At 48.3% G+C, this 14,488-nt stretch overlaps 1 protein-coding gene across 2 annotated transcripts; it reads left to right on the top strand.

Moving 5' to 3' along the window:
• The first annotated feature begins 7 nt into the window (after positions 1–7).
• On the top strand, positions 8–13,804 carry LAMP5 (lysosomal associated membrane protein family member 5). 2 transcript variants are annotated; one of them, XM_071805676.1, is made up of 7 exons: positions 8–205; positions 1,477–4,285; positions 4,557–4,729; positions 4,986–5,117; positions 5,201–5,306; positions 6,866–7,054; positions 11,926–12,766. In XM_071805676.1, exons 2-7 carry the CDS (start codon positions 4,246–4,248, stop codon positions 12,147–12,149), a joined length of 864 nt encoding a protein of 287 aa, XP_071661777.1. In that variant the 5' UTR covers positions 8–205; positions 1,477–4,245; the 3' UTR covers positions 12,150–12,766. The 2 variants fall into 2 exon arrangements, with proteins under 2 accessions (XP_071661777.1, XP_065689824.2); XM_065833752.2 differs by lacking the exon at positions 8–205 and having other exon boundaries at positions 3,717–4,285; positions 12,645–13,804.
• Positions 13,805–14,488: the final 684 nt, after the last annotated feature.

Genomic DNA, 14,488 nt, shown 5'->3' on the forward strand with positions numbered 1-14,488 from the left:
TAAAAATGTACATAGTGTAAATATACTTCTATCACAGCTTATTTATTCAAAGGAGTCTTATTTCTTTTAAGTGCTAGGAGAATTGCGCAGCATTGTTCCTCGCAGCACTGCAGAACTACCCGAGTACAGTGTAGCAGCCCTACCTTGAGATGCAGCAAGCCGAGTACAGTATAGCAGCACTACCTTGAGAACGCAACTGAGAGAGGTCAGTGAAGTCTTCAGGGGTTTAAGACAGGATTTAAGCTTGTGATGCCTATTCAGAATCCTCAGTCTGATGCCGCTTAACATAGAGAGGCACCTTCGGCTCTTTCCAATCTGTAGTGTTATAAAGACAAGTTGTGTGTGCCTGCACCACTGGGAGCAGCTCTCCTGCTCTCTAAGCTTGGCTTGTCCTCGGGGTCTGGAGGGAGGGAGCTGGGAGCAGCAGCAGTCTCAGAGCACGCTGAACAGGATCACAAAAGGCAGTGATTTTTATTTATAGATATATATATATACATATTTTTAATTAAAAATGTATTCTAAAACAAAGTTGGCGGGGACAGTGCTGTGAGCTGGAATTTTATACTGTTGCCCACTGCAGTGGTTTGTAGCCAGTAAGGAGAAGCAAATGACAGACCAGATACGGATGGTGAAGCATTGAACATTACCAGTTTTCTTAGGCTCACAGTCTGGCTGGAAAACACTGCCCTGCCTGTTACAGAATTAACTGGAAATGGAGGAGCTGGGTTCAGTTCACTTCCCTCTCTGATGCAAATCAAACCTGCCTGTCTTAATTCCCTGGTGAGTATCCTGTGCATCAGGGAATAAGCTGGTTTTGGAAGGCTAGAAAATACTGTTCACAGCCTTATTCTGAGTCTGCGCTCACTGCTCAGCCAGGAGCAAGACATTTATCAAGTCAGAGACAAAATGTGCTTCTGTGAAACTGGGGATCTGGGTAGCCTCAGCTCCCAGAACTGTTACATATTTCATCCGTTGACAATTTAGCATAAAACACAGACAGTAATTTGAAATTAAGCTATGAATTTTGTCAGCTAAGTATTTTGAAATGCTGTGTAAGTACTATTTGATTCAAAATATATTTGAAGTTTGGCCACTAATGTAATGAGGTGAGACTTTCATTTGAGATGAAATAGGCTAATCAATTTGAACATTGATACTAAGTTAAAGCAGTTTAAAATGTCGTTCTCTACCTGGGTGATGGATTCCACTTCACTGAGGTTTCGTCGAGGGAAGTGGCAGATTCTCCCTCTCTGAATCTCTTTAGATAAATTCAGTGCAGCTGTGATGGGAAGGGTCATGACACCCTGGCCTCACAGGCAGCACTGCTATTCTTTCATGTCCAGTAATTTAGGGGTTGTTGGTCATTAACTGGACTGTTTCCAGATAAGGGTCAGTTTAACTCCTGCCCCACTCGAGTGCAGTCAAACTGCATTGCTGGAGACCCAAAATACCCCTCCGGGGCTGATTTCCTTGCAGACTCCACATGCTGCTGCCCACAGGCTGCCGGTGAAAGCGGCTGCCAGCAGCAGATGCACCCCAGAGCCGCTTGGCCAGAAAAACCTGCTGCCAGGGATGTGCCAGCGGTGGTCCCAGTGCTGCAGCCCTGTTGTCACCGCGCTGCGTGCTCCCTGCGAGGAGGCTGGTAAGAGTTATTGTTGTCTGGGGGTAGCAAGCGGGATTCAGCCTTCAGAGATAGGCAGTCTCCACAGCTGAGGCTAAGCTGGCTCCAGGTGATCCAATCTGACCATTGAATTGGCCCTGGTCACAGAATTTCAGGTCAGCTAATGCTGCACTGGCTCCATCAGGTGAGACCTTTCTTCTCTGTCAATGTTTTGGTGTTTTCTTGGTGTTAAGAAATCTTAGACCTTTTTTTTGCTATGGAGAGTGGGATAAATGTGGCTCTGCAGGCTGGGAGTGAGGATTGCCACCAAAGCTGAAGGCTTTTTTGTTGTGCTGTGCAGCTGGCGGGTGCTGGGAGAGCACGGTGCTCTGGGGCTCGGGGGGCTGGGGGTCAGGCTGGCCCATATCTCTACGACAGCTGCTCTTTTCCAGCTGCTCCCTGTTGTACCCTCCTACATGGGCTGGATGCAAGAGCAGCTGCTCAGCATTGTATATTTATTTGGAGATTTAGAATCTACCTAGAAAGGTAAAAAAAAAGGTAATTAAATAGGGGGCTAGAGGAGGAAATACACGCTAGTTAAATACTGAGGTCATCAGTGAAAGACCCGAGGAAGCCAGGTATTAAAATCACCACAAAAATGGAGTGTGTTGCAGTTCTAAAAGCCTCTCATAGAATTTATTTTCCTTTATATAGTCTCCTGCAAGTATTATCTCCAGGTTAATCTTGTACCATGACTGACATAGGTCTGGCTTTATTTTGGGGGGCAGGAATGACTCTTTATCATGAAACAGGAGAGAGGGGAAATGACCAGGACATAATATTTAATATGTACAGCAAGCAGAATTGGAATTTCAACAGCATAGTTACAGAAATCAATATGTTCCTTCAGTATCTGCTTTTATTTTAAAGAGGTAGTTCCCAACAAGAAAACCCCTCTGTGCAGGGGTGCCCTGGCAGAGAAAGGGCAGCTTCCCACAGTCAAAACTCACCTTGTAATTCCTTGCTTTGCAAAACCCTGGTCTGTTTCCTCCAGACTCCTTTTCCTGGACTAGAAATGCGAATTGCTAGTGAATCCGTGTAACGCCACACATGCCAAATAGCTGCTGTCCCTTTGGCTTTTAGCAAAAAAAAAATCTTTAGTAGTAGGCTCCTGTTCATCGCTTTTCCGGGAACTTGTGTTTCTGTATATTGTGAGTATTCGGATGTGCCCCTCGGTCGGGTCGAGGGCGGGAGCCTATTAAAGGACCATAAAAGCTCCCGATGAGCAGTGGAAAAAAAAAAAAAATGTTTTAACGCTGCATGGCCCGGCAAAAAAGAGAAAGGTGAAAGCCGGGAGGTGCGGGGCTGTCGGGAGAGTGTCGGCGGGGCTCCGGGAGCAGGCGGTGGGCGGTGAGGGCAGCCGGGGCTCGTCTGCCGTTTACAGGGCCCTGGGGGAGAACCGGCAGCTCTGCAGGGCGCTCTGGGCTGGGAACACGCCGGCTCCTCCTCGGGACACCCCTCTGCCCCCTCCTCCCCAGAGGCCGACAGGGATGGGGTGCGCGGTGCTTTTCTGCAACCCGCCTTGCAGCCCCTTCTGCCTTCAGCGCCGGGCGGAGACAAACTCTTCCCAGCACCCCGGCACAGCTCCCCCGTGTCGCACCTCCGACACGCACCCCCACGGTGTGCCGGACCCCCCCACTTCCCTTTGCCCCATAACGTTCCGCGTAGGCGCAGCGTTGATTGTTTTAATGCGTCTTCTCGGCGCTATCGGGACTACTCCACTTGCTACGTGATGATATGTTTTATGTTACGGTGTGTTTTATGGTATGTCACGACACGTTAAGAGGTCAGGTGTGTTGATGGCCGTTTACAAAAGACTGCCGGCTTTGTTTCTGACCTTGCCATACAAAAATAGCTGCACGTTTCTTTCTAAATTAAAACACGAGCCAGCTATTCGCCTTCACGAAAATTACTGGCGCTCCGTGAGCAGCCGGCGCTGGACTAGATAACCCCTCCTCCACCCCCTCCGCTGTCCCGGTTTAGCGGTTCGCTCGCCTCTCTAGCGGTGCTGCCCCGGGACAGCGGTTGTCCTGCGGGAGCAGCCGGCTGGCGCGGCTCTGAAGGGGAAGGGTGAGCAGCAGGACCCGGGGGGGAAAGGGGGACCCGGCCCCGCACTGTGCCCCGGGGAAGAGGGGGGGCGCTCAGTGCGGTTCAGCTCCGCTACAGCGGCACGTCGGGGTGGCCCAGGGGTCCCCAGCTCCTTCCTCCCTCCACCGGGATCCCTTCCGCGGGGGTTGGCGGGGTCTCGAATGCCGGAGCGGGGGGGGAATCCCTCCTCCCCCCGCTGCCTCCGCGTACGCCCCGTCCCTCGGCGTGGGCGCCTCCGTCAGCTCCGCCGGCATCTCCCCTCCTCCTCCCCGCACACCCACACACTCTTCCCCGTCCCTCCTCCCCGCCGCTCCGCAGCACAGTGCTTTTGCAGCCTGTGCAGCTCCTGAGAAAGGAGGTGTTGAGGTGTTTCAGCTTTCCTCCAACCTCGTTTTCTTTTTCTTTTTTTTTTTCCCTTTCTTTTTTCTTTCTCTCCTCCGGAGCGGACCCTTTCGGAGGAGCAGCAGCCGCGGACACGCCGGGGCCAAGCAGGGAGGATGGCTGGGGGGCGCCTCCCGGGGCTGCTCTTCCTCTTGCGTGAGTACCGCGGCGGCAAGTCGCGACACGGAGGAGCCCTGTCGCGATAAGGCAGCCGCTGAGGCAGACCCGGCGCTGCTAGAGCGCCGGTCCTACTTCACTACCACTGGCTGCCCCGTCTCCACTGCCGGCTGTGTCGCGATAGGGACGCCCTATGGTGACTGGGGAGCTTACTCCAGCGGGCTCGGGGGTAGTGGAGGGGATGTTAAGGTAAAGGCTTAGGGCAAAAGGCCGCGGGTGCAGCCGCCGCTCAGCGCCTCTCTGCCCGCAGATGCCGCGGCTCACCTGGCTGCCGAGCAAGAAGTTGAAAATCTATCCGGGCTCTCCCCTAACCCCGAAAAGGACATTTTCGTGGTGCGGGAAAACCGAACGACTTGTCTCATGGCAGAATTCGCCGCCAAGTTCATCGTCCCGTACGATGTGTGGGCCAGCAACTACGTGGATGTGAGTCGGGGCCGGGGCTATGGGGTGGCCAGGGGGCGACCGGGACCCGCGTTGGCAGCGCTGCAGCCGCAACCGCGGAGCCGCTGCTCGTTGTTACGGTAGGACCGGTGCTGGGGGGAGGGAAATCCGCCCGTACTTTTGGAAAGTCCTTTATCCCCTCTGACGATATTCAGCCGGGGCTGGGAAGGGAGGGTGGACTGTGGACACCCGGGGGGACACCGGGGCCGCCCCCCTGAGCCCCAGTCCTTGTTTGCAGCTGATCACAGAACAAGCCGATATCCCGCTGTCGCGGGGAGCCGAGATGAAGGGCAAGTGCGGCACCAGCGAGTCAGAGCTGGAAATCTCCTGGCTGGAGCAAGCGTACACCCTCAAACTCTTCTTCCTGAAGGTACGGGGCTCCCCCCGCACGCCTGGGAGCTGGGGGGTGTACAGCGGCATTGCCGGGGGTCCTGATCGGCCCTGTCTCGGCAGGAGGGGCATAACACGTCGCGGGGACAGGAGGCTTTCTGGAGGCTCAGCCGGATCCAGTTCACCTACGACACCTCTGAGCGCACCTACTTCAAGGACGCCGTCAGCCGTAAGTGCCCCGAGGGGACGGGATTTAAAGCAGATTCTGGGGATCTGATGAACTCAGGGCAGGGGGAAGAACACAGACACCCCGTGGGCTACGCTCTGAAAAGCAGTTTCACAGGGGGGAAAAAAAAAAAACCAAAACAAACCCTTCTGATGCTAGGTGCCAATTTTAAAGCGCATATTAATTTTTTCCCTTTTTGTTATTGGCAGTGGTTTGGTTTTGGTGTGGGTTTTTTTTTGTTTGTTTGCTTGCTTGCTTGCTTGCTTGCTTGCTTGTGGTGTTTTTTGTTTTAATCACCGCAGTTGCAGTAGGAGAGAGAGCCCAACCTCTGCCCATTTGCTGCATGGCCCTGGGCCCCACCCGCGATGGCATTCAGGGGTCTGATGGGGTGGGTAGTGGGGAAGGGTGCTACCTGTCTGGAAAAATTTTTCTCCTTTCCAGAGGGACCAGCATCTTGATGTTTTTTAAGGTTAATTATTGCCTCAGTTTTGATGTTGGTTGAATACGTAGGAAAGCAGTGGTTCCCAATATAACAATGACATCGACATCAGTATGCATACTCCTACACATCAATATCTGTGCTCCACACCCAACAGCCTCCTCTTTTCTCAGTGGGTTTCCTATTTTTTGCTTTCATTTTATTTTTGTCTTATTTCTGCTCAGAAATGAGCAGTCTTGTATTGAAAATTGAAATACGGTCATTGCAAGTTGTTCTTCCGCAAGATTTTCAAACTCCAGTGAACGGTGCTCTAAGGGTTTGTGGTGTAAGGCACACCGGACATGGAGCTGTTTTTTCCTATCGGTTTTCCTACTGTTTGTGTCCCCAAAACACAGTGGTGGCCATGCCTCATCACCCTCTGGAGTGCGAAACACTGATTGCCTTTCTGTGCTGCTGGAAGGGAACAAAGGGCCGCGGAAGAGCGGGATGTGGAAGACATCCCTCATTCCACCTTGCTGAGCTGCATTCAGCTGTCATTTATAAAACAAACTTGATGCAATGGGATGATATTTTCTTGTAATTTATACTTGGGCGAAACAGTCATGTCATATTTTCAGGAAAGGTGTTAGGACCTGTTTTGCTTTGTAGTGAGGTCCCCAAATTGCATTGCTCCTTCCCACTTGAATTCAGAGCCCAAGTGCAACAACAGGAGTTGCTGTTTCCCAAATGCAGGGAATATGAGCACAATCTGAAACCTGCATATATGTCAATAGAAACCATTCCTCCGACTTGATGGACTTGGAGTCCTGTGACACGAGCGTAGCTGGCAGTGGCAGAGCCAGCTCTCCCCTTTGTGCCAGCAGGACCACGCGCTGCAGCCGTCCATTCCTGCTTGCAGGCAGGCAACCCCAGTGCGGGACCTGCCCTGGCTATGTGGGGCTGTCATGCCAAAAGCACAGTCCCATCCCGGGAGAAAATGCTGCTTTAAGAGCAGTGGAGCATGCAGCTGCTGCATTGCACACCGCCTGCATACCTTGTGTTCGGTTTGTGTGCTTTGTTATCAAAGTCACATCGGTCCCCTGGAGATGGGACTTGACCTCTGCTGTTTCTGCCCCTTGGCCAGCCGGCAAGCACACGGCCAGCTCGCACCGACTCTCTGCCCTGGTCACCCCAGCTGGGAAGTCCTACGAGTGCCAGGCGCAGCAAACCATCTCCCTCATCTCCAGCGACCACCAGAAGTCTGTGCAGCTCTTGCTGTCGGAAGTGCGCGTCCAGCCCTTCGACATCACCGCAGATTTTGTCTTCAGTGAAGGTAAGACGCAGGGCGAAGGCATGTCTTGCATCCCTGAGATGCTGATGCTACCAAAGCCTTTGGGGTTTCACAATGTACTGAAGGAATTTGGGTCCTTCTCCTCCCTCCAGCGGGTTGTTAGTGCTCCCTGCAGTCCCTCCAACCCATTCTCTGCCTTTGCGGTCCCTCCAAAAGCCTTTACAAATACAGCTGAGCTGCTATTTGGTCAAAACATGGGATGTTGTGTGTACATTGTCTTCTGTAAGGACTCATCTAGCCAGCCCCAGCACTACCTGGTTCCTGGGGAGCCCTGCAAGGCTCAGCTGTCTCCTCTGCAGCACAGAAGGTGCGTCGGTACAGCTGCAGGGGCATTTTAGGGCCGTGGCACACTGAGGAAAGCTCGTGGCTGTGTGGGTGTAGGAAATGCTTGTGATGTGTGTTGCCAGCTCCAGTGTGATTAATGCTCACTGCAAGGGTGAAGGAAGAGTAACGGCGACTTCAGTGAGGCGCCTTGTGTGCCCAACACGCCCGACGCTGTTCCTTCTCTTAGGTTTCTTTAATGTTGATGGTGGATAAAAGAAGATGTGAGTTAACATGTGCTGTTCTTGTCCAAGGGCTGGACTGAAGTCAGCAGTAATACTGCTACGGGGCAGAATTCCTGCAGATTTTGCCTTCCTTTATCCTAAGGAACCCCTGGTGCTCCTCCTCCCCGACCTCCCCCTGCCTTTCCATCCGGTTGGATGTGGGATTATAAACATGCTCACCTGAATTAGTGCTTTGAGACTAGTCCCCTTTTTATAGTGCTATCTTAACAAATTAGTTAATTCCATTATTGTAACAAGATGCAAATAAAATTTGTTATAGCCAAATCTTTTAATAACGAGCTAGAAAATGGTGGTGTTATTTTCAAGCCTAACATTAAAATCATGGGGCTTTATTATTTTGCGTGTGGGAAATATTTTAGAGCTGAGCACTTACGCTCATGACTCACATTCCTCTAACTGATGTAGTAAATATATGCTATTATGTACACTGGCTCTGGCAGAGCCTTGTGTGGCTGAATTACTCACAGCAAGGCCAGTGTAGTACAGTGTAGGTTTTATGTGTGAGCAGAAATCATTTCTTTCTCTATTGAATTAGTACCACATTTTGCATAGGTTACAGGGAGAAAAAGGTAGAATTTTGTGTTTTCCTGTCATTTTTTCTTGGCACACGTTCATCCTTTCCCCCCTCCTGTGGATGGATCCAGGCTTCCTGCACTCAGGGTTTGGCTGGGCAGACCCTGGAGGCTGAGAAAAGCATCTTTAAAATATGCAAGTCTGGACTGGGTTTTACCTGCTGTGTCTCTGTGATACCAAACTTGTCAAGTCCGAGAGCTCGCAGTTAAAACAAACAAACTCGGGGTTCATTGCAAAAGGAAACTACCTGCCTTTTTCACTATATGCTCTTTCGTATCAGGCAGTAAATTATTTTGTTGTGATTTTTTTGTTGTTGTGTTTTGGCTTGGTTTTCTTTTCTCTTGTTTGTTGTAGTTTAGGTGGGGTTTTTTTTCTCCGTGGCACGAGGAGACCCCAGTTGGTTTAGCAACCCTTAAACATATGTGAAGCATGGTTTCTTTTTTTTGTCAAGCTATCTGGGGTTTTTTTGTTGTTGCTCTAATTATTAAATGATGCTTCTCTTTGTTGAATTCCCCTGCAAAGAGCACCTGGAGAGGATGGTCAGGAATACCTGAGAGGTGGTTTATTAGTGAAGCTTCTCCCAATGCCACGTCCCCACCAGCCCTGCAGACCAGCGTGTCCTCGGCACATGCATGGCAAAGCATGATCCTTTGTGGGGTCTGCCAATCTTAAATTACAGTAATTAGCCTTCTCCTTTTTGGTTCATTAATTTCCCATTAGGTAAAATTCCTATTAATTATGGACAAGCTAAAGAACATTTTAAAATATTTTAGAATAGAGAAAGAGACCTGCTAGAGCAGAAGAATTGCTGAGATGCAGGAGGGTCAGGGCCCTTTTACTGCAAAGAAATAGGAGGAAAGGTTTTGTCATTTGTCCTGACACTGTCTGATCTGGAATAAATTAAAAAGCTTGTAGGGAGTGATTGGATTGCTTTTATTTTTTGAATGCTTCAATTAATGTTTAAAAACTCATTAAACTCATGTTTAATCATGCTATATTTTTTTCTGTTTAAAGACATTGCTTCCAACCCTTACAAATACATACACAAATATATATATATATATATATATATATATATATAAACGTACATGTATCTCTCTACATACTTACCTTTTTCAATACAGAAGCAGCAGAATGTTTTTTCCATTCAGAGCTTGGGAATTATTTTTTCTTAATACAGAAGATGGGTGCACATTTTTCAGCTTAAAACATCAGTAAAAAGAGAGCTGAATCAAGAGAGTGTGAGAACATTGAAATTGGCAAAAGACCCCCACAAAAATTGTCAACTCTTTTGATTTTAATCAAAATCATGCAAAATACTGATACAAAATTAGGGACCAGGATCCTGGGAGACCTCATCTCCCTCTGAGCCATCCCAAGCAAGGGCCACATTTTCTCAAGGGCCCTTGGCACCGAGTAGCTCCTCTTTGCAAGGTATGTGGCCACATTTTAAAAAGTACTCAGTCTTTTTTAAGCCAATCGCTTACAAATGTCCATCTAAAATCTCAGACACAATCAGGCTGTTTTTCCATCCCTCTGAACATCATTTCTCAGGCTTGGCAGTCGTGACTGTGGGAAACTGCTGCTTTTGGGTTTTTTTTCCTTCTTTGCTGCTGTTTGTTCTGCAGAAGGATGCTGAAACAAGAAAATGGGCCTGTTGGGTGGTTTTGTAGCCTAGTACTGAAATTGGATGAGCACTCACCATAGAAACCATGTGGGTACGTGAGCCTGGGTCCTGTGCGGTGCCGGAGGAAGCGCAGCACAAAAGAACAATGAGGAACGCACCTAAACGCCTCCGTTGTCTCTGCCCGCAGCCTTTGTTCAGCGGGGCAGGGACCGGGGCTGGAGGGTGGCACCTCTTTGGGAAAGGGGTGACCCCACCGGGTTCGGGATGTAGCAAAACTCCTGGCATCACTTGAACTTTTCACGTAGTTAAAATTTGCCGGAGAGCTTTTTGCTTTCATGGACTGAGGGAAATGCTGCGATCGCTGTGACTTGAAGCAAAATACTCAAGAAAATTTGATGGAAAGGGCTGTTTTCCTGCAGAAGGCATTGATTTAAAATAACAGCAGTTCCTGGTGTGACAGTGTTTGATTTGCTGTGCATCAAGCAGCCTACCTGCCCACACTGTGCTTGATGGGGTTGAGTGTCTGAATTTGTGTCTGCCGCGGACTTTATGCAAACCCTCCTCCCCTCCAGCTCTCCCTTTGCATTTTCCTTTCCTGACAGACCAAGAATGATGCCTGTTATCTCCCCCCCCATTTTGTGGACCTCAGTGCCTATGCAATGAGAAATGCTATATAAATGTTAGTTTTATTTGTTGTAAAATGATGTGGTTTAACATTACATTCATGTTAAAATCGAGCTGGGGCAGAGTGCTTTCTGCCCGGGGAGGTACAGCAGGGTCCAGCATGGGTTGTGGATGTGCTGCTGGAGACTGTGAGCTTCGCTTTGATTTTTTCTTTGCTGTGGGATTTTTTTTTCCTTTTAATCCTCTTTATAAGTGTCAGGACAAGGAACTGTCTTCCTTGGCTGCTTGGAGGAATTGACACCTTTTTGAGTTCTGATTCAGACACTTAAATACAGCCAGGGCTTTATGTGGACACCGGAGTTTTGGCCACGTCCTCTGGCACATTTCGTGCTCTACAGCCAGTTTGATTTGGCAAAAGATGGGAATTCAAATATTGCAAGCAGATGTGTTAGAGTTGGGTTAGTGCTCCGCATCGCAGCACTCATGCTTTTAGCTTTGCCTTCTTCACTGGCTGCAGACCCCCGTGTTCACCCCATTCTGCAGACACAGCATCGTTGTTGTTTAAGGAAAGGTTCCCAGGCAAACCTGCTGTGTTTGAGCAGAGGTGAATGCCCTCAGCTGGGTTTACAGCAGGCGTGTTTCAGTTTTCTGGCATCCCCGGCCCCGCAGCACTGCCCTGTGTGTGGCTTTTCCCGCAGTCAGGTCCAGGGATGCCAACGTACCGCTGTGTCTCTACCTTGGAGCTGCAAGTCTGGTCAGGCCTAAACCAGGAAGAATTTCATAGAGATATAGAAACCCAATTTTGGGAGCTGTAATAATAATCAGGATTTTTTTTTCCCCTTTCTCCCTAATACAAACAAACAAAACCCCTGCATTGCAGCAATTGCTGAACCGCCTGTAACACAGTCCTGGTGATTAATCACTCCTCTGGTGAAACAGTGAGCAACTGGAACAGAAAAGGACATTTTTTTTTTTGTTAGACCACATTTCACTTTTGCGTTTTTGTTTCACTTCATTTGCAGCTTGAAATGTTTCCTGATGGCATCGCTGCGAGCCTGGTGCTGGGAGGACGACAGAGCTCCCGGAGGTGCGGGCACTGCTGGAGATACGGCCCTTCTGTCACCCCCTGCCTGGGCCCGGGCAGTCTCTGGGTTTTTCCTGCTCTTTACCACATGCCGTTAGATTTTTAAAGCTTTTGCTGTTTGTGGTTTTCGCAGATCTCCGCGTCTTGCGATCAGCTGCCTGGGGAACCCATCTGGACGGTCTTTAGCGAAGGGAGGAATTAATGGTGCCCTTTGTATCTGCTCATGTAACATGCAGCCTTTTTTTACCTTTTTTTTTTTTTTGTAAGTAATTGCTGTTTTCATTGTTTTCAGCACAATTGTACTGTGAAGATGATCCAGGGGCCAGAGCACTGTCCCTCCTGTGCCCCCCATAATTTTCTTTGTATTTTTATTTTCCAGAGTTGGCGTTTTTCATCATTTTGGTGTGGCAGCCCCATCTTGGCAGCATCAGCTGTGCCTGTTCCTCAGCACGGATGAGCAAGAGTCACGCGGGAAAAAGAGTAAATGACGATCCTGTCATTCAGGCCTACAGTAGACTCTGGAAGTGTGAGGGAATTGAACCAGGGTTGGCCAGTGTAATGTGTTTCCTAACCTTGGTGGCCGTACCTTTGCAAGCTATCTAGGGAAGTGTTTTCCCATCATAGCTGTGGTTATTATTATTTTCTAGTGGTTTATTAGAGTATGATGAGGACTTGTAGGACAAAGAGAAAAACACTGGGGAGGCTCGTTTTGCTTCTGCTCATCAGCCACCATCAGGACACTTGCACTTCCACTGTCCTGGTCCCAACAAGGCCATTCCTGTCCTGGTGTGGCAGGGGCCTGAAGAGGAGCTTAGAGGCATGGAAGGTTTTTTCCCGTGTCAGCTGGTTTGGTAGATGTCACCTCTCCCTCCAAACCCTGCATTGTGACTGTGATTTCACTTTCCTCCAGAGCAGCCGATGTTCTCCCTGGGACTTCGATGGCAGTTGCTGTCTCTCCTTGCTGCTGTGGCTATTTTTGCTGTGCAGGGACCCCTGGCACAGAGCTGTGACTCCGGAGAGGTCCATTCACCGCTGCAGCACTTCAGATTTGCAATATCTCATTCATTTCTTTCCTTCCTTTTCTTTCTTTCCCTGCAGAACACAAGTGCCCAGTGGACCAGAGGGAGCAGTTAGAAGAAACCCTGCCTCTGATCTTGGGCCTGATACTGGGATTGGTTATCGTGATAACCCTCTGCGCCTACCATATCCACCACAAGCTGACAGCCAACCAAGTGCAAATTCCTCGGGACAGATCTCAGTACAAACACATGGGATAGGGGACAGGATCGAACAGCCCAAATATCAGGTAGAAAAAGCAAAAGCACTTTTTTCTGAAGGTGAGGAAAGGTAATGGGGGGGGTAAGAGACGGTATTCACAACACCTAATTGTGGGTATTTCATGGAGGCACGCACGTTAAGGTTGGGCTTTAACATAATAAGTGCAGAGACATAGATTTTGGATTCTGGAGACATTGATGTTTTGGAGTCTGTCTGTGGCAGTAGGTGATATGAATACCTTCTTAAACAGCTGGGCCAATTATCTGGAAACAGAAACTCTTCCCATGTCCAAGTTTAACACTGGGGCAAAATTAGCTTTTTTCCTTTTATTCTTCCCTTTTTCCCCCCTCCCTCTAAGGGACTCTTTCCAGTGTGCTGCTCTGGGCTGGGGAACAGAGCCATTGGACAGACTTCATTAAGATTCTCTAACAAAGGGACTCAAACCACATTCCTGAAGTTTGCACTCATGTTATGGAAAGCATGAAGGCAACACAGGTGTGTTTTGGGGGGAAAAAAATAAAAACCAAGGCCAGAACCTCAAGCTGGTATAACCTGGAGCAACTCCAGTGCAGCAGATTGCAGCCAGCTATGAGCTGACCCCACACTTGAGCCTGAGCGAGGAAAGTTTGTTTTTGCTTCTTGAGCCACATCTGAATTAAACTTAAGAAAAAATAATAATTAAAAAAAGTATTGATTCACGAATTATAAAGTGCCATGCTACTGCAAGTCAACTGAGAAATGCTTCTGGCTGGACATCCTGCACGTATCGTGATTGTTGTTGAGATGTTACATTGCTACCTGCAACTGGTATTTTCATAATGAAGCAAACAAAAAAGAGAAACCAGAAATGTTAAAGTTACTATGCAGATTATTCAGGTGTAATCTAATGTAACAGAAAACAATATAAGGAAACCCTTGAAATCTAACCTTAAATGTAGAGCATTTTTAAAATTAATTAAAACATGTACATATATAATGCATTTTTTGCCTCCTTATTTTGAAATGATATAATGCTTTTTACTAACTCCATGATATCTAATGGAATCGGTGCAAGAGTGCATAGTCTGAATGGTTGTTAAATGTAGAATTTATTCTAGCAGTATTTTGGTGCAGATGGTTTGGCGAGGACATGGTGGTGGCTCAGTATTCTATAGTTTGTTCATTATTTCTAATGTTGTTCTAATCTCCTGGCTGTTTCTTTCTTACATGTTTTGTGGGCAATGGTGTGTCCAGTTCCCCCTGAGACTTTTGACTTCCCTTGGCTCTGGTGGTACCACAGCAAGAGTTAGTTCAGAGCTTGTGTTAATTCAGGGTATGGAAAATACATTCTTGTTCTTGAACTGATTTGGTCCAAACAGGGGCTCATACAGACCGTCTTCTTTCAGCTTAAAACCGGTGATAAGCAAAGAAAAATAGTAATTTAAACATTGAGAAGTGCAAGAGGAGAAACTTAACTGGTTTTTAATGCTGCAGCCTCCTCTGAAATTTATGAGGTTTTTCGATAAAGGTGGATGCAGCAAGAGCCTTCCTTTAGTCCTGTCTTACTCCTGGTCTCATTTCTGTGTTATGCTCAGCTCTTTGTTTTCTCATGTGGATGTAAGATGCAAAATGATGGTGCTAATGATGCTTGTGGCTTTGCCCTTTTCTGTTAAAACTCTAGTGAA

This window comes from Patagioenas fasciata, chromosome 3 (assembly GCF_037038585.1).
Source record: "Patagioenas fasciata isolate bPatFas1 chromosome 3, bPatFas1.hap1, whole genome shotgun sequence".
Classification (NCBI taxonomy): Eukaryota; Metazoa; Chordata; class Aves; order Columbiformes; family Columbidae; genus Patagioenas; species Patagioenas fasciata.

Bases quoted from the DNA above. Each gene is read 5' to 3' on its own strand.
- LAMP5 (XM_071805676.1), top strand. From the start codon at position 4,246: ATGGCTGGGGGGCGCCTCCCGGGGCTGCTCTTCCTCTTGC. The intron at 5,307-6,865 runs GTAAGTGCCCCG...CCCCTTGGCCAG, and splicing joins CTTCAAGGACGCCGTCAGCC to CCGGCAAGCACACGGCCAGC. The intron at 7,055-11,925 runs GTAAGACGCAGG...TTTATTTTCCAG, and splicing joins AGATTTTGTCTTCAGTGAAG to AGTTGGCGTTTTTCATCATT.